This window comes from Mauremys mutica, chromosome 8 (assembly GCF_020497125.1).
Source record: "Mauremys mutica isolate MM-2020 ecotype Southern chromosome 8, ASM2049712v1, whole genome shotgun sequence".
Classification (NCBI taxonomy): Eukaryota; Metazoa; Chordata; order Testudines; family Geoemydidae; genus Mauremys; species Mauremys mutica.
This window is the reverse complement of record NC_059079.1, coordinates 6,176,050-6,203,796: the sequence shown is the minus strand read 5'-3', so window position 1 is coordinate 6,203,796 and position 27,747 is coordinate 6,176,050. Positions and strand designations below refer to the sequence as shown.

The 27,747-nt window shown below is 44.3% G+C and overlaps 1 protein-coding gene across 1 annotated transcript in view; it reads right to left on the bottom strand.

The window, feature by feature from the left end:
* Nucleotides 1-23,011, bottom strand: part of LOC123376107 (cytochrome P450 4B1-like) — a 28,288-nt gene extending 5,277 nt beyond the window's left edge. Inside the window, exons 1-9 of the mRNA XM_045027851.1 lie at nt 22,701-23,011; nt 20,445-20,583; nt 16,217-16,261; nt 13,192-13,319; nt 11,318-11,439; nt 9,242-9,393; nt 8,240-8,346; nt 7,138-7,328; nt 1,526-1,659 (exon numbers count right to left, since the gene is read on the bottom strand). Coding sequence (XP_044883786.1) covers nt 1,526-1,659; nt 7,138-7,328; nt 8,240-8,346; nt 9,242-9,393; nt 11,318-11,439; nt 13,192-13,319; nt 16,217-16,261; nt 20,445-20,583; nt 22,701-22,907 — 1,225 coding nt within the window. The 5' untranslated portion in view covers nt 22,908-23,011. The remainder of the gene's footprint in view (nt 1-1,525; nt 1,660-7,137; nt 7,329-8,239; nt 8,347-9,241; nt 9,394-11,317; nt 11,440-13,191; nt 13,320-16,216; nt 16,262-20,444; nt 20,584-22,700) is intronic.
* Nucleotides 23,012-27,747: the final 4,736 nt, after the last annotated feature.

Below are 27,747 nucleotides of genomic sequence, written 5' to 3'. Positions count from 1 at the left end.
TCCTCTCGGACCTCACCCATCCTCCATGAGTTCTCAAATACAATTGCTAATGGTTCCAAGATTGCATCGACTCTTTAAGTCTCAAGAGTGCATTTTGTCAAGCCCTGCTAAGTATGTCCAGTCCATCCACCCAAAGTATATGGGGTTGCTGCCTTATTTTTACTGGTATGCACACATCTATTTATTCATCTCTCTAGGCATGTAAGTCGCGCTCTGCACCACCTTGTCTGAGCGACTTACAGGTCGCTGTATAAATGGAATATAATATAATATAATATAATAAAAGGATAAATGGAAACACAGAAGACAGCTACAAGAATTACTTGAGGTTTGAAAAACATGCCTTATAGTGGGAGATTTACTAAGTTCAATCTACTTCGTTTATTGAAGAGAGGGCTAAGAGATAACATGGTCACAATCATAGAATCCTAGACTCATAGAAGATTAGAGTTGGAAGAGACCTCAGGAGATCATCTAGTCCAACCCCCTGCTCAAAACAGGACCAACCCCAACTAAATCATCTTCATTTCTCCTCTCTCATTTGTAAGGCCAGGCTGTGAATACATCCCTGCAGAGGAGCCCTCCTGTTCACATACACAAACTGCTTAGTCTTAATCTTCTCTTGCATAGGTGCGATTCCTAGACAGTTCTGGATAAAGTCCACACACGCTGTACCAGGTTAAAGTCACCCTCTTTATGGGGTTTGGCTTAATGGTAACACCAATTACAATGAAGTGACACAAAACTAGGCATTTTCCCTAAGCCCAGCTGTTCCAAGTGTGTCCAGCAGGACCGCCGTGGCTCTGCAGTTAGTTCCCTCAGATCAGAGAGTCACACCCCACTTCTTACGCCTCTTGATGGAGTTAGCAAGCTGTACTTGTCCCAGTACTTTAGGTCTTACTCAGCAGCTTTATGTATGGTGCTAATTCCTGCCCACAGCGTAGGTCAGCTAAAGAGCTTTTCATCTCTCTTTGAGTACATAGATCTTGTCAGCTAGCAAAGCAAACTCATCCACCTCCTATGAGTGGGCCAGATCATTCCCCACATCCTCTGGAATTAATGTCCTTCCCAGTCTCTGACTTCTCTTTTTCCTCAGTCACTTCAGGATCAAAGTGCCATTGTTCCTTGCAGTAGATCGTTGTGGTCAGAAGGATATGTGAAATATGGCTGAGACACCTGGCTGGTGACTAGTTAATGACTGAGACAGATATGGATGCAGGGAAATGCTTCCTGGATTTTTGGTTCAGCTGACACTATTAGACCGTCTCTGTTTTGTGTGATTGCAGAATATTTATCCTAATCCATTTTGGTTATTGGTGCACTGCTTACCTTCCTAATTGGAGTAAACCAAAACTCTGGAGTCAAAACCCTTGGAGCTTTAGAGGATTTCTTAATCCTGATCCAAATGCCATCACTTGGGTCCATAATTAGCTGATACACACACATACAATGCCCATTAGTTACTATATATAAAGTTGCAACCCTTAAACGTATAAAGAACACAGGAAAAGGGATAGAATCAGACCTTCCGGCAAAGTCCTCCCATCGAAAAATGTGACTGGTTCATTGAGTTGTCGATACACTTGAGGTACCGGAGGGTAAAGGCGGAGGGTCTCTTTAATGCACATGGTGGTGTAGGGCATGTTACTAAGGTCATTCCTGAAAAGAAACCAAAGATATGTCTGAATGTGGGAATCTCCTCCCCAATGCAGAAATACAAGGCTGCCTGCACAACCTGTTGTTTCTCTAGGTGAATTTTTTAGATTGTAAACCCTCAAGGGAATCTACAGTCTGAAAGAAGTTCCCTCTTGTCCTCTTCAAATGGAAGGCTTCTGACTAAAACTGGGAAATGCTGTTATGTTTTTCCATACCCAAAGAGCAGTGAGGCCTAAATTCTGCTCTCACCAGCAGTGTGTTCAGCTGGAGTAATGCTACCAACTTCAGTGGGGTTCTCAATCTATAACTGAGTACCTGTTTTCCAAAAAACAGGATCAGTTACTTATCTGATACAGCAGCTCAATATTATTTCATTACAATATTTTTTAATGAAAAATGCTTTTTTGATCAAAATGAAAGTTTTTGAGGAAAATTTGTGTTGGTGAAAATTTATTTTTTTGTTGTTGAAATTTTCTGGTTATTCAAAAGGAGAAACTAAAATCTGAAAAAATGTTCAGTAAAACTTTTCTGGTTATAGTATACATTCTTGGGTTTTAGCTCGTGAAAACAAAAATCTTTTACTGACATTTCTTCAAGATTTGTTTTTGTTTTGTCTTCAAAAATCAAAGCAAAATATGGGAAATTTTGAAAGTAATGTTCTTGAATTTTTCAACCAGCTCCTGTTCTCTTGTCTCAGAAAGTCTATTTGGGACACCCACAATGTCCTAGTTTTTCATTTCATCCATATCAGACATTTGGATTTTTTAATAACTTACAAACGCTTTGTCCAAGACTTATTACTACATCAGGTACTATTTGTTCTGTTTTTACCAGAAGCCCCAGTCCAGTGGAACTAGTGTTCAATGTAATGAATGCTGTTTGCAGTGAAAGGAAAAGTTAAAAAGTGCAGGTGCAATCAAAGCTGTTCTTTTGCTCAAAGTGCATGTTTAACAACTGTGGCAAACCCAGGACAAATGGCTACAAAGGGAGGGGTAGTATTTAGTCCCAGGGGGTTAAAAGGCCTCTCGCAATCCACTGAGGAGAGATAACCAGGGGGAAATAAGGTTCAGCTGGAAAAGGGGTTACCAGGGAACTAATTAGGTTCAGCTGGCTCCAACTGCTGGAGACCTTTTTAAACCTTCCCTGGCATGGAAGAAGGGGGGAGAGTGAGAGAAGCAGCCAGCAAGTTAGGTGCAGCAAGGCTGTGATCTCTTCCAGCAAGGAAGGCTGTGCCCTGTCCCCAGAAGGGGAGAAAACAAGCACAAGAGACTGACTGAGGGAAGGATTAGCCAGACACTGTGCTACCTAGAAGGGTTTGCTTTGCCCAAGCCTGTGTCTCCAAGGCTAAACAGGACTGAGCCTGCTGAGGAGAAGGAGGTACTTTGCCACACAACACTCCTTCAAGGTTACACAATACACTCATACAGGGCAATAAGTTACTGGGAGAGGAAAGTCCTCCACTCTGAGACATATGTCCAGCTGGCTGTGGAATTAGAAGTTAGAACTAGGTAAGATCAGTACACATACTCATCCAAATTACATATTTTTTTTAATATTTCACAATTCCAAAAAATGTCACCACAAAAGAGTCTGACTTTTATGTTTATTTTTAAAATATGGTCACCTTGTCCCTCTAACATTATTGGACGTCTTAGATTTTTTTGATAAAATGCATCCTTTGTAGAGCTGGTGGGAAAATTTCTGATGAAACAAGAGTTTAAGTGGAAAATGCCAGTTCATCAAGCCTACAATTTTTCACAAATGAGATTTGGGTTCAAAGAACATTGCTGAATCTCAGGCAGTTGTGTTGGGAAACTACTGGGGTCCCTGCCAGGTGGGACTGCCCTGGGGCTAGGGAACTCAAGCTTTTGTAGTCTGCAGCTGTGGGGCAACCCTGCCATACCGGGACTTCTAGGCTCTCTGTTGTGGAGCTAGGAGCCCGGAAGCCTTGGAAGACCCAGATAAGACTCTCAGACTCTTACCTTAGAATCAAATGAAGTAAAAATTGTAAATGAATCAAACTGTATCATAGAATCTCTAAGGATAGAAATTCCATGCTCTAATAATAAGAATATAGAGGTAGGAGAGCAACTGGTCCTGGAACCCACCAGAGGAGAGGCAATTCTTGATTTAGTCCTAAGTGGAGCACAGGATCTGGTCCAAGAGGTGAATATAGCTGGGCCGCTTGGTAATAGTGACCATAATATAATTAAATTTTACATCCCTGTGGTGGGGAAAACTCCAGAGCAGCCCAACACTGTAGCATTTAATTTCAGAAAGGGGAACTACACAAAAATGAGGAAGTTAGTTAAACAAAAATTAAAGGGTACAGTGCCAGAAGTGAAATCTCTACAAGCTGAATGGAAACTTTTTAAAAACACCATAATAGAGGCTCTACTTAAATGTATACTCTAAATTAAAAAACATAGTAAGAGAACCAAAAAAGAGCCACCATAGCTAAACAACAAAGTAAAAGAAGCAGTCAGAGGCAAAAAGGCATCCTTTAAAAAGTGGAAGTTAAATCCTTGTGAGGAAAATAGAAAGGAGTATAAACACTGGCAAATGAAGTGTAAAAATACAATTAGGAAGGCCAAAAAAGAATTTGAGGAACTGTTAGCCAAAGACTCAAGAAGTAATAGCAAAAATTTTTAAGTACATCAGAAGCAGGAAGCCTGCTAAACAACCAATGGGGCCACTGGACGATCGAGGTGCTAGAGGAGCACTCAAGGATAAGGCCATTGCAGAGAAATTAAATGAAATCTTTGCAGTGGTCTTCACAGCTGAGGATGTGAGGGAGATTCCCAAACCTGAGCCATTCTTTCTAGGTGACAGATCTGAGGAACTGTCCCAGATTGCGGTATCATTAGAGGAGGTTTTGGAACAAATTGATAAATTAAACAGCAATAAGTCACCAGGATCAGATGCTATTCACCCAAGAGTTCTGAAGGAACTCAAGTGTGAAATTGCAGAACTACTAACCATAGTCTGTAACCTATAATTTAAATCAGTTTCTGTACCAGATGATTGGAGGATAGCTAAAGCGATGCCAATTTTTAAAAAGAGCTCCAGACGTGATCCTCGCAATTACAGGCCTGTAAGCCTGACTTCAGTACCGGGCAAACTGGTTGAAACTATAATAAAGAACAATATTGTCAGACATATAGATGAACATAATTTGTTGAGGAAGAGTCAACATGGGGAAATCATGCCCCCCCAATCTGCTGGAATTCTTTGAGGGGGTCAACAAGCATGTGGACAAGGGGGATCCAGTGGATATAATTTACTCAGATTTTCAGAAAGCCTTTTCCAAGGTCCCTCACCAAAGGCTCCTATGCAAAGTAAGCTGCCACGGGATAAGAGGGAAGGTTTTCTCATGGTTTGGTAACTGGTTAAAAGATAGGAAATAAAGGATAGGTATAAATGGTCAGTTTTCAGAATGGAGAGGTTAATAGTGGTGTCCCCCAGGGGTCTATTCTGGGACCCGTCCTATTCAACATATTCATAAATGATGTGGGAAAAGGGGGTAAACAGTGAGGTGGCAAAATTTTCAGATTATACAAAATTACTAAAGATAGTTAAGACCTAGGCAGACTGTGAAGAGCTACAAAAGGATCTCTCAGAACTGGGTGACTGGGCAACAATATGGCAGATGAAATTTAATGTTGATAAATGCAAAGTAATGCACATTGGAAAGCATAATCCCAACTATACATATACAATGACAGGGTCTAAATTAGCTGTTACCACTCAAGAAAGAGATCTTGGAGTCATTGTGGATAATTCTCTGAAAACAATAAGAACATAAGAATGGCCGTACCGGGTCAGACCAAAGATCCACCTAGCCCAGTATCTGTCTACCGACAGTGGCCAATGCCAGGTGCCCCAGAGGGAGTGAACCTAACAGGCAATGATCAAGTGATCTTTCTCCTGCCATCCATCTCCATCCTCTGCCGAACAGAGGCTAGGGACACCATTCTTTACCCATCCTGGCTAATAGCCATTTATGGACTTAGCCACCATGAATTTAATGTGCAGCGGCAGTCAAAAAAGCAAACAGAATGCAGGGAATCATTAAGAAAGGGATAGATAATAGGACAAAAAATATCATGTTGCCTCTATATAAATCCATGGTAAGCCCACATTTTTTATATACTGTGTGTAGATGTGGTCGCCCCATCTCAAAAAAAGATATATTGGAATTGGAAAAGGTTCAGAAAAGGGCAATACAAATTATTAGTGGTATGGAATGGCTTCCATATGAGGAGAGATTACTAAGACCAGGACTTTTCAGTTTGGAAAAGAGACGTCTAAGGGGAGATATGATTCAGGTCTATAAAATCATGACTGGTGTAGAGAAAGTAGATAAGGAAGTGGAGGATAGGTCCATCAATGGCTATTAGCCAGGATGGGCAGGGCTGGTGTCCATAGCCTCTGTTTGCCAGAAGCTGGGAATGAGCAGCAGGGGATGGATCTCTTGATGATTCCCTGTTCTGTTCATTCCCTCTGGGGCACCTGGCATTGGCCACTGTCAGAAGACAGGATACTGGGCTAGATGGGCCCTTGGTTTGACCCAGTAGGGCCATTCTGATGTTCTTGGATGTCCTGGGAAAGCCCTTCCGTGGAGACTGCCACAGGGCCAGGGATCCCAGGCACTCCAGACTCCCAGCAGCCCAGGAAGCCAACTGACCCAGGAGACTGGAAGCTCTGAGGTCCCTGACTGTATGTCAGTGTTTCCAAAACAAGGGTTTGGGGGATTTTCACTTCACACGGAATTTTGAACAGTTTGGTTTTGTTCTGATTTGGAACACAGTCAAAATTTCTCACACTGGAAATCCCAAATTTCTGCCAGCTGTAATCCTTAGACTGTGACAGATCTGTGCTTCCCTATTTATTTTCATTGATGACTTGGGCACTAACTCTGCCATCGACTGCTTTCATCTCATTGATAATTCTTGGCACTTATTTAATACATTTCAGTTGTAGTTGTTTGTCAGTTATAAAACCTATGGCAATTAATGCCCAAATCAACAATTATCATGAGCAGGGATGAAGCCTACCACCAAACCTTAAGGTGAAGTTCATCAATAAACATCTAAGGTGTCTGAGACAAGACAGAACAGGCATGTTAAGCCAGATGCCCAGTTAATGTATATCAGCAGGAATGCCCTGGAGCACTAAGTGACTTCAGTGGGGTTGACTGAGGGTCTGGCACGTTATTTCTTAGAGGCAAATTCTGTTCTCATTAGCACCAGTGTTAAGTCTGGAGTAACTCCACTGAAGTCTGAAGAGTTACTCCAGATTTATATTCTCAGACTCTGCACATGCCTAAAATTTAACTGGAGATGTTCACAAAATTTCAAACTCCCATCCCAAGTGTTAATGTGTAATGATTAAAAGCAGAGTCTTGAACTTTCTTAAGTCTCACCATTAGCTGACCCAATCTTCAAGGGGAAGCAATGTGCAATAAATGAGGTGTCTCACCACTGAATGGTCTCTCTGTCTCCCAGAATCTCCTTGATCTCCTCCCTGCATCTCTGCTGGTGCTCTGGGTACAGGGCCATGCAGTATAAGAGCCAGGAGATCCCAGTTGCTGTGGTGTCATGACCCCCAAACATGAAAGTGTCTGCCTCAGCACGTAGATCTTCATCAGGTAATCCTTCTCCATTTTCATCCTAATTTTGGCATAGAAAAATTTTGCAATTAAACTTCATGCTTCAGGGTTTAAGACAATCTCTAACTATTAGAGATGAGGATAAGACCTAATATGATGGGCAGATTATCCCACATCTGCTACTGCAGGGTTCTTATAACTTCACTTGAAGGAGCTGGCCACTGTTAGAGACAGGACTAGATGGGCCTCATGTCTGACCCAGTGGCAGTTCCTGTGTTCTTTTGTTCATGTTCTGCATTCCCACAAGAACCTACTGTGTATATATATATAGACAACCGTCTGAGGAGTTGCATATCAAGAATTAATTAAATCCAACCACTTATACACAGTGCTGTGTAATGAATTCACATAGGTGGAACTTGAGAAAGAGAGTCAGGTTTCAGAAAAAAACTAATTTTGGTGTGACATCAGGTAGTGCAGGTCTGGGCCAGACAAACACAACCATTTTAGCTAGAGCTGGGTGAATAATGGATTATTCAGTTCTCTTGCAATTCTGAAAAAAAGTGTTGAAAAACGATTACATGATGAACCCAAACGATTTTTCCCCCAACATTTTTGGTGAATTGAAAAGTTCAATTGAATGAAACATTTTGTTTCAACAAACTTGAAATATTTAATTTAGATTTCAACCATTTTTAAATATTTTGATTGACTTTATTAAAAAACAAGCACATCCAAACAAATTCACTCCTGGTATGAGACTCAATAGGACTTGTGCCCATTTATAGCATGTTTGAATTTGACCTACTGCATCCAGACATTCCAGCTACACCCAACAGCCAAAAAGATTAGAAAAGGGAGTATTTGGTGAGGAAACTGCAGTCAGCAATGCTCAGGTATCTGCCAATGATACTTAGTGAAATGTGCACATGGTATAGTGCAGTTAGTTCATGTGTATTCTTCAGGACTCACCTTGGCACATAAAAGAATATCCAGAAAGTCCAGGCGCCTCTTCTTCTGGATCTTTTCGAGCTCTCGCTCATCCTTGAGCCATTCCTTCCTCTCCTTGATCACCTTCTCTAGGGAAAGAATAATCAACATATGATTTAGTTAAAATGTCACTGTGATTCACTAGTAATTCAATCACCTTGGAAGGCAAATGGTGGAAGCCACATCTCTAGATACATTTAAAAATGGACTGGTCAAATCACAAGAAAAAAGAATACTTTGCACCTTTCAACAGAGAATCTCAAAGTTCTTTACATTCAGTATTCTCAGAACGCTTCTGTGAAGTATGTACATTATGTGGTATTTCTACCTTTTCCTGGGTAATGAAATTTAGGGCACAGAAGTATTAAGTGATTTTGTTTCAAGGTCACATGAAAAGTCTGTAGCAAATGTAAGAATATATCTCAGATCTCCTGATTCCCAGTCCTGTTATAATCACAAAACCATCTCATGGACTAGATCAATAGATTCTCCTCTCCTACCTTTTTGTTCCAGGACCACTTAGTAAGAGAAGGATTATCTCATGGGTCATATTCCCATCCCACTGTAACATTCAAATCCCACCACTGCCTGATTCTCATCAGATTTCATTCTGCAGATTGCCAGGCAGGTCTCTGTGGACTGATTGTACTCCATGAGTGCAGTTTGAGAACCATTGGATTAAATGACATAGTACTCTAGATTTCTTTCTTCTCTGATTCCACTGTATAATTCAATTAATGGACCAGAATGTGAGGTTCTTCTGGTTAATGGAGTTTCCCTAAAGTATAAATTTCAGGCCGCAGGTAATCTGAGGAACAGTCATGGTTTTACCACTATATACCCCCTTTTTTTAATCTAATATTTTCCAGTCTGTCTCCCCTGCCTGCCCAGAAGGCCATCCCTCTTAAGAGACCCAGGATCTTGAGCATGGTTAATGTCTCAGTTGTACAGATGAAATCTTGAGTCAAGAGAGGAAAGAAATACCTGTATGGCGATGGACTATTCTGCAGGCATTCCGGAAGCGACGCCCAGGGGGACTGAACCAGTAGATGAGGTCATTGTGGTACAGAAATGTCCTCGTTCTCTCTTGTACCATGGCTGTGAGCTGACGTATAGCTTTGAGAAATGTATTCTCGCTAAAGGGAAGACAAAAAAGGGGAATTTAATGTGTGTTAATTAGGGCTGTCGAGCAATTAAAAAAATTAATCACGATTAATTGCACTGTTAAACAATAATAGAATACTATTTATATAAATAGTTTTGGTTGTCTACATTTTCAAATATATTGATTTCAATTACAACACAGAATAAAAAGTATGCAGTGCTCACTTAATATTTATTTTTTACTACAAGTATTTGCACTGTAACAAAACAAAAGAAATAGTATTTTTCAATTCATCTAATACGAGGACTGTACTGCAATCTCTTTATCATAGAAGTTGAATTTACAAATGTAGAATTATATACAAAGAACTTGCATTCAAAAATAAAACAATGTAAAATTTTAGTGCCTGCAAGTCCACTCAGTCCTACTTCTTGTTCAGCCAATCGCTCAGACAAACAAAGTTGGTTACAATTTGCAGGAGACAATGCTTCCCGCTTCTTGTTTACAACGTCACCTGAAAATGACCAGGTGTTCGCATGGCACTGTTGTAGCCGGCATCGCAAGATATTTACATGCCAGATGTGCTAACGATTCACATGTCCCTTCATGCATCAACCACCATTCCAGAGGACATGTGTCCATGCTGATGATGGGTTCTGCTTGATAATGATCCAAAGCAGTGCGACCCGAAGCATGGTCATTTTCATTATCTGAGTCAGATGCCACCAACAGAAGTTTGATTTTCTTTTTTGGCGGTTCGGGTTCTGTAGTTTCTGTATTGGAGTGTTGCACTTTTAAGACTTCTGAAAGCATGCTCCACACCCTGTCCCAATCAGATTTTGGATGGCACTTCAGATTCTTAAACCTGGAGCCGAGCGCTGTAGCTATCTTTAGAAATCTCACATTGGTACCTTCTTTGGTTTTGTCAAATCTGCAGTGAAAGTGTTCTTAAAATGAACAACATGTGCTGGGTCATCATCTGAGCCTGTTATAACATGAAATATATGGCAGAATGCAGGTAAAACACGGAGCAAGAGACATACTATTCTCCCCCAAGGAGTTCAGTCACAAATTTAATTAACCAATTATTCTTTAACGCACATCATTAACATGGAAGCATGTCCTCTGGAATGCTGGCCAAAGCATGAAGGAGCATATGAATATTTAGCAGATCTGGCATGTAAATACCTTGCAATGCCAGTTACAAAAGTGCCATGTGAACATCTGTTCTCACTTGCAGATGACATTGTAAATAAGAAGCGGGCAGCATTATCTCCCGTAAATGTAAACAAACTTGTTTCTCTTAGCAATTGGCTGAACAAGAAGTAGGACTGAGTGGACTTATATGCTCTAAAGTTTTTAATTGTTTTGTTTTTGAGTGAAGTTATGTAACAAAAAAATCGACATTTGTAATTTGTGTTTTCACGATAAAAAGATTGCACTATGTTACTTGTATGAGGTGAATTGAAAAATACTATTTATTTTGTTTGATTTTTACAGTGCAAATATTTGTAATAAAAATAATATAAAGTGAGTACTGCACACTTTGTATTCTGTGTTTGTAATTGAAATCAATATATCTGAAAATATAGAAAAACATCCTAAATATTTAATACATTTCAATTGGTATTCTATTGTTTAACAGTGTGATTAAAACTGCTATTAATCACAACTTTTTTTTTCCAGTTAATCACGTGAGCTAACTGCTATTAATCGACAGCCTTAGTGTTAATTAAAGAGAGACATTTATGCTACCTCAGTGCAACTTCATACTTTCCCACCACCGCCACCCACAGGAATTTGGCCATGTTCCTTGCTTTTATTGAAAATCCCAGCCTAAATTGCTTTCCCTAAGTCACCCAAGAAGTCTCTGGTACAGCCGGAAATTAAACTCATATCTTCTGACTTTGAGTCCAGTGCCTTAAAGGCAAAACCACTGTCCTTCTCATACGGACCTGTGCTGGCAGTTGCTTTGATAACTGAAGGTGCATTTCAGCATGCTATCTAAAGCCATCAAGCCAACGTCTTCAAAGATATCCAGCGACTTGTACTTTGTTATCCACTTCTCCCATTTATCCTAATGTAAAAAAGAGAGGTCAGCATTCACAAAACAAATGGAATTTCTCAGATCACCAATATCCCAGCCATCATCCTTTGAATAATTTCTTTGTCTGTAGGATCCGAGATTCATTTGCAATCTGTACAATATTAGGAGTATGGTGTGGAAATGAAGAAATGGAGGATTTGTGGTTGAATTTGAGCATATCTTTTAGAAAGACGTCCGGTCTTGATTTAAAGATTCCAAACAAGGATGAATTAAACATTTTCCTCACTAATCTGTTCCAATAGTTGATTATGACTCACTCTTTTATGTATCCAGTGTAGTTGTAGCCATGTCAGTCCGAGGATATTACAGAGACAAGGTGGATGAGATTGGGTAGTTAAGGAATTACCATGAAAGAGTTAGACAAGGTGAGGTAATATCTTTGATTGGACCAACTTGTGTTGGTGAGAGAGCTTGTCGGTCCAACCAAAGATATTACCTCATCCACTTTGTCTCACTCTTTTATGGTAATTCCTTAACTGCCCAACCCTGCTGATACGTCCTAGCTGATTTTAATATCCTGAGTCCACTGTTTGGATGCCCCTCTGATAGTTACATTCAACTTGTGGAGTGACAGCATTAAACAAATTCCATTCCATACGTTATTCATAATACTTTATTCTTGTTGAGAGAGACTGTGTCTACACTAGCATTATGTCTGCAAAACTTTTGCCGCTCAGGGGTGGGAAAAAACACCCCCTTGAGCGGTATCAGCTTTTCCAGCATAAGTACTTATTGGGAGATGCTCTCCCGAAGGCATAGCTACTGCCGCTCGTTGAGCTGGTTTTATTATGTTGACAGAACAGCTCTATTCTATTGGCATGACACGGCTACCCGAGCGATCTTACAGCGGCACAGATGTATCAGTACAGCTGTGCCACTGTAAGCTTGTAAGTGTAGACATGGCCAGAGACATGGTAAGTGAGGAATATCTTTTATAGGACTGACTTCTTGTTGCCATTTCAAACACGTTGGCAATAAAAAGTTTATCAATAGGTGTACAGCCCAGCATATTGCTATGGAATCTCAGGTCCTTCGGTCAGAAGAAGCAGAAGGAACATCTGGAAGTTGGTGAATCAGGGGTGAGGGTGGGGAGGTTGCCCTATTGAATTTACTTCTTATGTTCTTATGTTCTTACTTTTACTTTCTTAGCAGATCATGTATTAGGTGGAACCCTTTCATCTAGTGGGGACTAGCTTCTCACTCAGCTACTGTAACACTGCTGTTTCAGTGAGTTACTTAAATAAAATGCCAGTGGTGATTAGAACTGAAAGCAGAGGAGATAACTAAAGACATATTATGCCTCATTCTCCTTTTGCATACACCACTGTAATTCCACTGATGTCAATGGGCTTACTACTGATTTATACTGGGGTAGAGGAGAAGAGAATCTGGGCCTTTGTTACACACAGGCTACACAATGAAGCAGTAATGTTAACGGGGCCCTACCCCTGCTCCTCTTGATGCCACTGACTCAGGGGTAAGAAGACAGGGTTGGGAATGTACTCTACTAGGCCACTGCTGGATGGAGTCTAGGGCCGTCCCTGAGACTGGCTCACCTCGGTACCCAGATGTGATTAATTCTAGGATGGAAATGGTGAGGAACATCTCACACCGGCTTGTCTTACTGTAGCAAATGAGCATAAAGTGCAGCTTGACAGGGCTTACGTTTCAGTATGGGAAGGGGAAGGTTAAGAATGACGACAGTAGCAGAGGGTTACCTACCAACATCAGTTTGGTGGAATCCGCCATCAGTGACACATAAGATTTCAGAATATCATTATGAAATGCAGGAGTCAGCAGTCTACGGTGCTGGAACCACTTTGGTCCATGTAAAACAATTAATCCTTTCCCTGAGGAGGGAAACACACAGTTTTAAGCCTTCTGGATTGTGGCAGAGAGTCTGGACTTCGGTCCATAACTTACAGCTCATGACAAAAGAAATCAGACTGCTTAGATGGGCTTAACAAAAGGCCTCACCAAAACAAGATAAACCCATACGATCTGGCCTGTGAAAGGTGGGCTTGTCTACACTATAAGTTACATTAGCATAACTTACGTCGTACAGGGGTGTGAATAAGCCACCCATGAGCAATGTAAGTTACACCGACTTAAGCACCAGTGTGGAAAGCACTATGATGCGGAGGTGGTTTTATTATGCTGATGGGAGAGCTCTCTCCCATCGCCATAGTGTGTCTTCACTGGATGCACTATAGCTGCATCTGTGCAGATAAGCCGTTGTAGCACTTCTAGTGTCGACTAGCCCAAAGAGACAGTGTTATGCCCTTGAAAGACAGTTGTTAATCGGAAAAAGGGTCTTTGTGTTCATCATGGTTTATCTTGGAGAACATGCAACCCCCTGCTGTGTGGGTACAGGACGGAAGAAAAGTGGTTTGGAAAGCGGAGGTAGCTGTCCTAAATAAAGTATAAAGGGGCCACAAATACATTTAGGGCAGGTCTACACTTTAAAACTGCATCAGTGCAGCTGTGCTGCTGTAGCCAGGGCCAACCCCAGGCACCAGACCAGCAAGCAGGTGCTTGGGGCGGCCAAGGGGAAGGGGCGGCAGGTCGGGCTCTTGGGCGGCGGGTCCCTCGGTCCCTCTCGGAGGGAAGGACCTGCTGCGGAAATGCCACCAAAGAAGAAAGCGTCGTGGTGGAGCTGCCCCCGAAGTGCCACCGAGATCGCGGCTTCCCCCCCCCCCCCCCCGCTGCTTGGGGCGGCCAAAAGCCTGGAGCCGGCCCTGTCTGTAGCATTTTAGTGAAGGCGTTCTATGCCGATGGGAGAGAGCTCTCCTGTTGGCGTAGTTAATCCACCTCCATGAGAGATGGTAGCTCTGTCAGTGGGAGAAGCTCTGCCTAAGCCGATCCTTAGCTTGGTATAACAATGTTACTCAGGGACGTGGATTTTTTACTCCCCTGAGCGATGTAGTTATAGCGTAGTAATTGCCTAGTGTAGAGCTGGCCTTAGGCTGGAAGTTGGAAGGTGGTTTATAACCATCAGAGAAGTGAGGTTCTGGAACAATGTCCCCATAGGAGTTGTGGGGACAAACCACCTAACCAGTTTGAAGATGTAGCTTGATACATTTAAGAACAGGATTATATGAGGGGGTTGCCTGCAGTGTTTGGGGACTGTACTTGATGACCCAAGCAGTCCTTAGCAGTCCTATGTTCTATCTCCCTACTAGCTTTTAGGATTCTAGCTCAACAGGAGCAGGGACTTTATTTGCATCAGTCAATCACCCTTGTGCAGCCGTCTCTACTATTTCGGTCTGTTGTTGTGCATATATCCAGTTTTATTTAGTTCACCTAGGTATACAGTGCCTCTCACAAAGCATCTAAATGCTAAGCAACTAAATTGTGTGTTTGGTGACAGGGGGTGTATACGCTCTACAAAGCCACCTCCTGTCCTGTGCCACCTTTGTGCTCCCATTTCTCATGGAGGAGGGGGCAGGATTCCCTAGAGATCTTTGGCATGGCTGTAATGCACAGAGCATATGTCAGGGAGATGGTGTGCAAGGAAATTTCTTTCGCTGACTGCTTTAACTTGTGCTGGCCTTTACCAGTCGCAGGGAGGCAGGATTAGAGCTCCTGATTCCCAGCCTTGTGGTCACTGAGGACTTTCAGTCAATGAGATGCAAATTAGAGTGGTCCATAGTGGGGTGGTGGAAAGCAGCAAAATCTCATGGCTCCTATGGGATCCCTGGGAGGTTAGGAAGGGGCAGCTTGCTCCCTCACCTTGTCCTCCTGATGCGCCCATCCCATCCCTTCTCTGGCCCCCACTGGGTCCTGAAGCAGCAGCTTCCTTCTCTCCCCACCCACACAGACTCAGCTGCAGGGGAGGGGACACATGAGTCTTCAGTACTGGGTCTTTGAGCAGGTGGAGTGAGTTTCACCCCATAAGATCTCTTCCTCTTGTATTAATTTAGATGGAATAAATGGGCCCAAGAGCCAAGCATGTTAACATAACCCAGTCACTGACCAGCATTAAACAGTTTCACACACAGTTCAGGGTTTGGTGTGCAGAAACCCCAGCCTCCTTAGTACCAGGGCAAATGCGCCTTTACAAACCCTTTTAACCCCTTATTAAAGATACTGGAAAAGAAGAAAAAACAGTTCAAGCATTTGAAATGTAAAGTCTCAAGTAAGGCTTTCATTGTGACCACATCCCTTGTTCCCTTTCCCTTTAGCTGGAGAGAAGCTTTTAAGAAGGAAAAACACCCTTGTGAGACAGTCTCTTACATGGTACCAAAGACGGTAATAACTGTCCTTTGGGGTGGGGGGAATTAGTTGAAATGGGCTGGAGCCGATCCTATTTCCTAAGAGACAAAACAAGACAAACCCCAAAAGGGGAAGGAAAAGATCAGCAAAGATAGACATTGCAGCTTCTGTCTCTGGTGTTGACTTTTACTTGCAACCTCAGTGCTGGAATTAGGCCGGGTCTCTGACACAAAGATTTTGGTCTTTTGATTTCTAGTCCTCCACTTCTCTTGTTTACCAGGCATGATCTGAACACAACCCTTGAGTTACATCCGGAGGCCTTTTTGAGTGGACTACTTCAGTCCCTAGCTCCCTTTTGCACCTTTTCCCATCAGCGTTTATGGTTCTAGGTTGTTGTGACACTTCATAAATTTCCCACTCACTTTTCACAGTTGGGCTCGCAAGCTGGGTAAATTTGTGCACCCAGTTAACCCAACAGTCCCTACAGAACTGAGTTATGTAATGTTATGTGAGAGCCAAAAAGCATACGTACCAGTCCATGGGACAAAGAAATTATAGAAGTCACCAGCCTTCGGATCTGAAAAATGCACCAGAAATGTGTGTTTTAATGGAATCAACTTTGCCTTCTAAGGCAAGCTATGTCAGTAAATCAAGGGGTCATGCAGGGGGGTAAGTTTTTGCCCTCCCATGACATCCTATACTTCAGTAGGGAAAAGCAAAGCATTTTCATGGAACCCATTAAGGGCTAGATTGTTGCTTTTAAGCCCCAGTGGGTGGTGGTATTGCAGATCTGCCCCGCCCCAACTGGAGGTTGTGCCAGAGACAGATACAGTGGTCAGGATTCTCACTGCTGCTCCAATAGCCTACATACGCTGATAACAGCCTGCATGGAGTTGGGAGCGTACTATCTCCATGAAGGGACTCCATCGGGCATTATCCTTGTCCCTCTCCCGCAAGCCCCGGTGCATGGGGTGTGCCCTGGGGCGGGACTGTAGCTGGCACCAGCACACCCGTTCTGGCTTGCACCACCAGCCATATGAAGCCCTGGGGACAACTGCAGAATTTACTCCAGAGGCAGCCTTGGTCGCCGGAGCAGCCCATAGTCAGGAGGGCAGAAAGGTCAGTTCCAGCCCACTTTGTCTCCCTTGTCCCTGGGCACCTGGCCCAGAATTGCAGCCATTCTCTTCCAGCGCTGCTGGCTGGGCGAGAATTGCAGCCATTCTCTCCCAGCGCTGCTGGCTGGGCTGGGGAGAAGACGAGCAATCTGACAAGACGGGATGGGAGCAGAAACAAGCCCTACATTTAGATCGAGGTCATCGAACTTGAGGTCGGATTGGGACAGAGGTGCTTTCCCTAATCTTGGAGCAAAGTCCACATGCAATAGGGAGGGATGGCAGGTGATTTTAGCTCAGAGCTCAGAAGGCAGGGCACACCTGGCAGCCACACTTGAGAGTACTCTCTTCTGCCTCTCGCCTCCCTTCAGAAGCAAATTCCATCAGCTGAAGGGGCATGGAAGGCACTGGGTTGATAGTCCTCTTTAGAGTCACTGATCGGGTAGTGTGTGTGCAGGTCCAATAAACCTGCGGCTGCCAATACACAAACAGTGCGAATGTTCGCCCCTGAGACCTTCAGCACCAACACCACTTCAATTAAAGAAGCACCTCCTTTGGCTGTGATGAAGGAGAGTCCTATCCTCACAGCAGCCAGCCACTAGAGGCCGATATGTTCACACAAATTAACTCAAATGTGCCACGCAAGCTTCCACCACGCTCCGCCTCGGAGCCATTGGCTGGAGGGACAACCTCCAGAGGAGAAAAGGGTAATCCAAGCCCTGTGCCTAATCAGTCCAGGGCTGAACTGAGACGACCGTGTCCAGCTGGGGCCCCTTTGTTGTAAGAAAGCTCTTCAGAAACTGGGTGGGAGTTCGGAGAAGAGCAAAAGAAATGATATATGGGGGTCATTAAGGAAGCTCAAAGCAGCTGGATACATGTGTCTTAGTTAAGCAACAGCTGGCAGGGGCCGAATGGTGTCCAAATATGTAAACAGTGTAAACCACAAAGCAGCAGAGGAATTATATGGGGATGCAGGTTGTGAGGGAAGGGTGTAGGAACAAATAGGATAAAATGAGTAAAGTGAAAATTTAGGCCCAGATACTCAAAGATATTTAGGCACCTAACTGCTAGTGAAAATCAGTGTGAGTTAGGCACTTAAATACCCTTGTGGATCTGGGCCTTAAGCTGTATTTCAAACAAATGTTTCCTGACAGTTCAAGCTTTGAGCCTGTGAAATACACAATAAGAAAGAGATACCATGGTGCCGAGGGCCATGTAAGCAGATAGAAATAATCTGGCATTGGCAAGGGAATGGAGTAGATTATTATGAGGGGTTTTTCCTTCTTTACCATCAATGGTATTGGTGTACCTGGTTTAGGGTTTCTATAGCACCTCAGCACTTCTCAGGTACAGTCAGATTCAGCAAAGTTGCCAGGAAGTGCTAACTGCGTTTGTGCACTCTAAACCCCTACACATTAGCTATTGGACGGTCACCACCAATCCAGTTCATGTAAACCACTAAACTTCAGAGGTGAAATCCTGGCCCCATTGACTTCAGCAGGTCCATGATTTCACCCTTTAGTGTGGTTTAGATTCTAGCTGCTGACACGTAGGTCAGGTTTGACAAAGCCCTGGCTGGGATGATTTAGTTGGGAATTGGTCCTGCTTTGAGCAGGGGGTTGGACTAGATGACTAGATGACCTCCTGAGGTCCCTTCCAACCCTGAGATTCTATGATTCTATAATTCCTAAGCCTGCCGGCTTTTAAAACCCCACTCTGCTGTTTAGCGCATGGTAAAACAGATTCTAGGAAGTGGTATTAGGCTCATCCATTACTGCTCAGAGCTAGTTCATTGGTTTTAGGTAAGTGAAGCAGGACCTGCTTTCCATGTGTAACCCACTGGGCAGCTAGTGTTGATGGTCCCCCTCTGGGTCTGATGCACAGAGGATACATGTACAGACACTGCTAAGGAGTCAGACTCTTCAGCTAATGCTTTAGCGGCTCATTCATTTAGCCCTGGAATTTCCCAGATCAGTCTCTGGTATGTCAGCCAAGGTGGCAGCTGTCACACAGGCAATTTGCTGACAGGCATTTTGTGTTCTTAGAAGACTATGCAAATAATTGCACAGGGTAAAATTCACTCCCATACAGAGGGTTTCCACCTAGCCTATGCACAACTTAACTTCCATTTTAGCCTGTTTGGAGGGTCTCATAACCCTAGGCTGGCCCTCTGCACATGAATAAATTTTGTTGTTCTGAGTTCACTTTGGTTTTCAATTGAATCTTGCAGTGTACACCTACACTGGGGTTACTAAGGAAGATCAAAACAGCTGAATATGTATAAACCATAAAACAGGAATGGAATTATATAGGGATGCAAGTTAGGGTGTGTGGGGGGGTGAGGGGTGTTAATAGTTAGGAGCAAATACAGTAACTCCTCACTTAACGTCCTCCCGTTTAACGTTGTTTCAAAGTTACGTCGCTGCTCCGTTAGGGAACAGGCTCGTTTAAAGTTGTGCAATGCTCCCTTATAACGTTGTTTGGCTGCCTGCTCTGTCCACTGCTTGTAAGATTCTGTGGGAGAGCAGTGACTTTACAAGAGAGCATTGCACAAGTTCCTCTTCTCCGCCTCCTCCCCATCCCTCCCAGCACTTCTCCCACCGCCAAACATCTTTTTGGCGGTCCTTAGGACTTCCTGGGAGAGAGGGGGAGGAGTGGGGAGACACCGTTTCCCTGCTCCTGCGCCTCCCTCTCAGAAAGTCCCTGCTCCTTCCCCCACCCCCGGAGTCCTAAGTGCCACCAAACAGCTGTTTGACGGCGCTTAGGACTTTCTGGGAGGGAGGGGGAGGAGTGGAGATGTGGCGCTTCCTCCCTCCTCCCCCTCCCTCCCAGTGCTTCGTGCTTAGGACTCTCTGGGAGGGAGGGACGGGGAGGAGAGGGGAAGTGCTGCATCTCCACTCCTCCCCCTCCCTCCCAGAAAGTTCTAAGCGTCGCCAAACAGCTGTTTGGTGGCACTTAGCACTTTGGAGGGTGGGGAGAAAGGAGCAGGGATGTGGCTGCTCCGGAGAGGAGGTGGAGTGGGAGTGGGAAGAGGTGGGCCTGGAGTGGAACAGGGACAGGAAGAGGTGGGCCTGGAGCATCCCCCGGCAAAGTCAGCGCATGTTCTTCTCCGGGGAACCTGCCGCTGCTGCTGCGAAGGTGCTTCCAGGTGTCCTTGCCTGCAGCAGGCTGTGCCTGTGTGGGGTAAGCCAGGGGCACTTCCCAACCACAGTACAGTACTGTACTGTACAGAATATGATGCCTTTTGTCTGCCCCAAACAAATTTCCTTGGAACCTAACGCCCCGCATTTACATTACATCTTATGGGAAAATTGGATTTGTTTAACATCGTTTCACTTAAAGTTGCATTTTTCAGGAACAGAACTACAATGTTAAGTGAGGAGTTACTGTAGTTCTATAACAAGGCTACAGATTTCAAGATATCAGCGCTCCACTAAAAATGGACTTTGGTGGCAGGAACACTTAGCAACAGTAACCCTAAAACGATTTTTCCTTTCATAGTTTTGGCCTAAGCAAGGGGGCATGGGGTCGCCATTTGAGCTCCCCGCCTCAGGTGCCAAAATGTTGTGGGCTGGCCTCGACTTTGGTGGCAGGAACACTCAGCAACTGTAATCCTAAGAACTCAGAAATAAAGTTGCCTGTTCTTACCTCCTCTGCTATATACAGCCTTGGCGTATTCGGGGTGGTAGATATTCAGGAATCCTAAGAAACCTCCAAACCATACAGAGTGAGCACATGGATATTTCTCTGCCCAAGATATGACCTTGTTGAGTTCTTGATCTTGAAGCTGTAATGATTTTTTACAAAGAAAAAAATACTATTATGGAGAAAATGAAGGTGCAGGAAGGGATGGTCTCGTGGTTAAGTATTATAAAGGTTTATATTGTGGTAGCACCTAAATATATCAGGATTGGGGCTGCATTGTGCTGGAAGCTGTACAAACACAGAAAAATGGCAATCCCTGCCCTGAAGAGCTTAGGCACTGGACTAAGACGCAGCAGACTTAGGTTCAATTCACAGCTCTGCTACTGGCTCCCTGTGTGACCTTGGACAAATCAGTTAACTTCCCTGAGTCAGTTTGTGATAGTCTGAGTAGCACCTTCCCCATCCCACCAATTGTTCCCATTGATTTCAGTGGCTATACTTGTGATAAAGTTATTAGGCAACTAGGAAAGATCATTCCAGTCTGGGCCTCTGTATCTCAAATGGGGATGATATGATTTTCTTTCTCCAACTGTTTGCCTGTCTCATCTTTGCAGTGCCTAGCACAATGGGACCCTGAACTAAAGACAGGTCTATGGGTGTGGCTACAAGAGAAACAATAAAGACATGATTCACATCTAGGGTTGCCAACTTTCAACTCGCACAAACCCAAACACCCGTGCTCCGCCCCCTGCCCCGCCCTTCCTCTGAGACCCCACCCCTTCTCCAAGGCCCCACCCCCTGCTCACTCCATCCCCCGTTCCGTTGCTCGCTCTCCCCCACCCTCACTTGCTCGCTCACTTTACTGAACTGGCTCTTGGGGGTTGGGCTGTGGGAGGGATAGAGGGCTCTGGCTGAGGGTGCTGGCTCCAGAGTGGTGCCAGAACTGAGGAGTTCAGGGTGTGGGAGGGGGCTCTGGGCTGAGGCTGCGCGTTGGGATAGGGGAGTGAGGGAGGGCTCTGGCTGGGGGTGTGGGCTCTGGAGTAGAGCCGGGGATGAGGGGTTTGGGTGAAGGGGGCTCTGGGCTGGGGGATGGAGCCAAGGGAGGGGGCTCTGGGCTGAGGCTGCGCGTTGGGATAGGGGAGTGAGGGAGGGAGTACGGGCTCTGGGTTGGGAGTGCAGGTTCCAGATTGGGGCCAGAAATGAAGGGTTCAGGGTGTGGGAAGGAGCTCGGGGCTGGGGCAGAGGGTTGGTGTACAGTGGGGGTGAGTGCTCCAGCTGCCAAGGTCCCCTTTCGACCAGTTGTTCCAGTCAAAAAACAGACTCCTGGCAACAGTATTCACATCTGTAGAGTCTAAGGCAGCCTCCTGGTGCTTAGGATGGCAAATACAAGTGTTACCACGTCCCGCCAAAAGTATTGATGATTCAACAAATGAATACAGCCCTCAAGGAGAAAACATTTACAGGCCACAGAGAAAAACATTCAAAAGAAGTGGCTCTTTTCTCAAACTGGGTACATCTATTTAGGCGGTAAATATCTTGGGTAAATTTATTTAGCAAGAGACTCTCCCTTCTCCTCTCTGTTTGGACTTGGGATAGAAAAAAAGGGGAGTGGGTTCCCAAAGATAAGCAGCCTCCATGGAAAGGAACAGTCCATCCCACATCCAGGGAGGCAGAGACTGTCTAGTACATTTCACACACACACCCAAAATATTCAAAGTATTAAATATAGTGAGATCAGTATGAATGGTAAAATAGAGAGGGGTATGAATTCCAAAACCCGGGAGGTAAAATTCCAGTTGGGATAGCTCCCCTCCAATGTAAGACCCCCCAGAAAGCCACTGGCAGCTGCTGATCTGTCTATGAGACTTGTCACTGATCCTTGTTACAGCAGAGCCTTGCAATATTTTGGCCCAAGTTTTAAAAAGTGGCCTCTGTTTTGGGGGTACCTCCATTTTTGGGTGCCCAAGGGAGATACCTTGAGCCTGGTTGAATTGGAGCTGAGGGTGCTCAGCACCTCCGAAGAAATCAAGCCCTAGGTATTGAAGGTTGGGCACTGAAAAATGCAGGCTTTCCCCCTCCCCCCAATGATGACAGTGACCTTTACCATTCACACACAAAATCACTGACATCTCCCCATTTCTCTGCAAGTACGGGACAGCAGGGAAGTGTGCTGAGTTTACCAAGACTTCATTCGTTTGTGACACACACTCCGACACGCTCCCTAATACATTATCAAGCAGTATCATAAATAGACCGTACCTCATGGGCATGGCCATACAGCCAGTGCCTTGGTGGGCCTGGGAAGCAATCTAGGGCTTTGAGCAGTTGCTGTCTCCTCCGACACAGCTGGATCACTTTCAGCAGCGCATAGGTCAGGCAAAACACAGCAGCCAGGTAAAAAATCCGATGGATGTCCACATGCAGCCAAGCCCAGGAGGGCCCCATGCTGTCCAGCACAGATATCATGGTGCTGTCAGCCTTTGTCTCTCTTGCATATGCACTGAATTCACAATCTATACACACACGCACTTATCCCTGTGTGCAGTGGGAGCTGGAGTGAAGAGCCAGGGCTGGACTGGCTCTGAGATATCCGGTTACAGAGCCAAACCGCCCAGATAGAAACCATAAATGTCATGCGACCTATCAGAGATCACACAGGCTTGAGGAGAAATGCTCAGTGGCCAGAGGTAAACGGATAGCAGTCCAGTGCTGAGCCCCTCCCCACAACACACAAGTAAATAGATGGACTTTGCAGCATGGTCTGAAGATCAGTACACTCGTATTCTGTTAAACCAGCCGGTGAAGTGAATTCCAGTCATTATTTTTACATATATAGACAGAGACCTTTGTATGTATTTATAAACACACACACACATACAGACATGTATATATATAATATGGGGGGCTGATAACCTCAGTCACAGGTGGTGCTATCCAACACTTCCCATTATCAGACCATTTTCAGTTGCTTTACTTAAACGGTTCGGGCTGACATTTGCCATTCTGGTGTCTGCCTGCTGGTAGCAGGCAATGTGGGGGAGTGACCTCCCTGTTTAGAATCAGGGAACAAGACTCAGATCCTAGGGAGAGGGGAGCAGTTTGGAAAAAGGAACTAAGAGGAGAAGGAAGAGAAACATGGACTTGTAATGATGCTGGTTCTGGTGGGACCCAACTGAAAGTGCCAATTCAGGACAAATTGCTTAAAGCAGGGCAGTTACAGCCCAAGGCTGGGGTTCCTTTGCACACCAAGGCAAACCAAACCAGCCAAACTTCTACCCACTAGCTAACCATAAGTCACACAAGCAATTCCCTTAGACACACCAGTTTCCCAGTATCACCACCAGTGCCACTTGTTATGGGGACAAATGATTATGAAAACCAATACCCCAGTAAAGAAAAAAGGTTCTCCCAATTCCAAAGGACCAAGTCCCAGACCCAGATCAATATACAAATCAGATCTTACCCACAAATCACGCTGTTGCCAACCCTTTAGAATCTAAAATCTAAAGGTTTATTCATAAAAGGAAAAAGATATAGGTGAGAGCTAGAATTGGTTAAAAGGAATCAATTACATACAATAATGACAAAGTTCTTGGTTCAGGCTTGTAGCAGTGATGGAAAAAATTGCAAGTTCAAATCAAGTCTCTGGAGTACACCACAGCTGGGATGGGTCATTCAGTCCTTTGGTCAGAGCTTCAGTTTGTAGCAAAGTCCCTCCAGAGGCAAGAAGCAGGATTGAAGACAAAATGGAGGGATTTCCAGGGCCTTTTATATCCTCTGCCCTGTGGAAGACCACAGCAGCAAGATGGAGCCTGGAGTCACATGGGCAAGCCACATGTCCATGCATAGCTCATTTCTTTGCAGGTGGCAACCATTGCTCATATGCTATCTTGAATGTTCTCAGGAAGACTTCTTATGTGGATTGGAGTCTTCCAAGGTCTGTTGTCAGTTAAGTGTTTCTTGACTGGGCACTTAACTTGCAAATTCCTTTCTCAAGAAGCTTTGTACAATATTTGCTGCAAATATATAACAGTGGTTGCACCAATAATGATCTGTACGGTCACAGGTTATATTAACAACATCACAGGACTGTGAGTGGGGATGAGAGGATACTGGGACTGGCTGGGCAAGGAGACTGGGACAGTAATCGGGTGCCTAACCTTAGACACCAAGGGCTAGATTCTCCAGTCGCTTTCACCAGGGGTAAAGGATTGTGACTCTATTGGCTTCAGCGGAGTTTACACCAGACTTACATTGTTGTAAGTGAGATCAGAATCAAGCCCTCAGTTTCGAAAAGCTTGACCTGCTGACTTGCCCATGGTCCTGTAACAAGTCCAGTAGCTCAAAGGTCTCTGGGTCCCAATGCATTCCTTAGCTTAGAACAAACCAGCAATTAAGAGTTGAGTTAAAATTCTTTGTCCTTTTGAGTCCCAAGGTCATCTAGGCCAGATCCTCAACTGATGTAAATCAGAGTGGCTCCATTGACTTCAATGCAGCTCTATCAGCTGGGGAGCTGTCCCACTGAGCTGTTATTTACTGTTTTTTTTAAGGCTAATGGAACTGCAGAAATTTACAGGTGTTACTTACTTAACCTTAAAGAAGAGGTGAGTGTTTGAATTCATTGAAACCTAGACACAGTGTGCACTCCTGTTTTACAAAAGGCTAGATCCTGTGAGAGTCTATGGGCCTCCTGCAAATGACTGGGCATCCTCAGAGCCAATTCCTGGCAGCTTTGTGTTTGTCTGGTGGTACAAAGGGCACAGAGATCTCTCCCAACATGTCGGCTCTGACACACAATGAGTCCCTGGGTACAGCAAACTTGGTATAAACAGTTCTATGCCACCTGCTCCACCCATAGCTGGATGGGACTTTTCTGGGAGGTCCAGGAGCAGGAGGGGCAGAACTGAACTATTTTTGCAATTACTTCTTTGTATTCTGTCTTCCAGTGATTCCCAGTCAGTAGGGAAATCCCTATGGAACTGCTCTTGCCAGAGTAATTTAAAGCAGCCCTTAGGCTGCTTAAGGCAGCGGAAATTTCACTTAGGTTGCATTTCTTCCCCTGCCCTGGATTCTTTCTTAAGTGCAGTTCGGCTAGATGCAGGGACCTTGCCCAGAACTCAGTGGGAAGATGCTCTAAGCCTCCGTAGATCTAGGGTTAAGATCTCTTAGGCCTTTGATACAGTCTGATGTTCCTCTTAGAAATTTCCCATTGTAGCTACTCCCAGTACAGCTCCAGCAGGGGCAGGAACAGTGGGAGCACTTGTATAGCATGGCCACCCCCGTTGTTTATAACTACCAGGTTGTCTATGCCTGCTTGGAACAGGATGAACTGACCCAGAGTCATTGTTTGAAGGGACTAGATTTGTTTCTTGGATGTGGGGAAGATCTCATTCAACAGTCAGAGCTTCTATTCCTTGTGTTTTAGAGATTTTAGTGTACTGAACGTTTGAAGGGTTATCTATTTCCTCTCCTAAGAGTTTATTGGGCAGCTTTCTCAGCTTAGCACAAAGGTCATTATTTGTGCACAATACAGTTAAAGGTTTATGAAGGAGTTGTATAACATGTATCCCCCTTTAAGGGATCTGCTTCCACAAAGGGTCCTTAAATTAATCTTATCAGTGCTTATGAAGCCGCCATTTGAACCCTTAGCACAGTGGTCTTTGTTTTATTTATCTGTCAAAACTGTTTATTATTGCTATAACCATCAGCCAGACGGGTGAGTGAATTGCTTGCTTTGATGGCCGATAAGCCTTCACAAAGTCAAAGTGGATCTTAGACCTGATCCCAGGTTTTTAACCAAAAATAGTATCTGAGTTTCATGTCAGACTAAATTTACTGGTATTTTTCCCCAAACTGCATACTAATAAAAGGGAATCTGTGTCACATACTTGAGATGTTAGAAAGGGTTTAGCATATTATTTAAATAGAACAAAGGGTTTTAGGAAATCATCTTGGTTGTTTCTTATGCTAATAACTAAGGCTAAGATTATTTCATAGAGATTACAGAAGTCACAGAGACCACTGTGACATTTTCCACTTCAGCCCTGGTGGGACTGGAGCCGTCAGCGTTCCTAGAGATCTCAGCAACTGTGTGTGGCAGGGGCCACCCGCAGCTCTCAGCCACCACGGCAATCGGGGGAACCCCAGAGCTGTCATCTACTGCGGTGGTGTGTGCTGGACCCCCACCCTCCAGACCTGCAGCAGGTCTTGAGCTCTCATCCCCCCCAATCAGCCCCACTTTGTCACAGTTATTTGTAGAAAAAGTCAGGGACAAGTCACAGGCTTCCATGAATTTTTGTTTATTGTCCATGACCTGTCCCTGACTTTTACTAAAAATAACTGTGACAAAATCTTAACCTTACCCATAATCATATGTGACTTTCTGCTCAGACTATTTCCAGATGGGTTAAAAACCATATCATTGGCAGTACCTGTGCCTACTTTTGTAAGGTCTCAGTTTACTAGGCCGGTGGTGGCATGTTTTGCTTGCCTTAAACATGTTCCTATCAGAGAAAATCTATAAGGCTGCTCATACCTTTACTAAACTTTGCGCTTTGGTTCTGCCTTCGAGAGTGGATGCTGGATTTGGTAGAGCAGTGCTCCAATCATTATTTAATTAGGATTCCGCTTCCCTCCTCCTGCGTCTTCAGCACTGCTTGACAAACTACCCATAAGTGCAAATATGCCAAGCCACTTGAAGAAGAAATTAGGGTTAATTGCTTGTAAATGGAGCTCTTTGAGATGACTCTACATATTCCTACTTCCCATCCACCTTCTTCTCTTTGTCGGTGTCCTGCTGTGGTTTCTCTGGGTTTGTAGTGGAAAGATAGAGGGCGCAGGACTCCCTTGTATACCCTCACCCTCAGAACAGTCTAAGACCTGAGGGGAAGGGCAGGGGAAGTGCATGGGTGCTCTGATGAGCACTGTTTGGAAGGTTGGTGCATTACCCATAACTATGACATGCAACAACATCACAAAGAAACTCAGCTTACAGGTAATTTTCATTCATAAAGACCTCAGGTTTGGGCCCAGTAGGAAAGTAATAGTAACGCTAATGGGAAGGGGGTAGGTTTGGAAGATAAAATAAAAAAAGAACAAGTTAAAAATCACTTAGAAAAGTTAGATGTCTGCAAGTCACCAGGGCCTGATGAAATGCATCCTAGAATACTCAAGGAGCTAATAGGGTTGGTATCTGAGCCTCTAGCTATTATCTTTGGAAAATCATGGGAGACAGGAGAGATTCCAGAAGACTGGAAAAGGGCAAATATAGTGTCCATCTATAAAAAGGGAAATAAAAACAACCCAG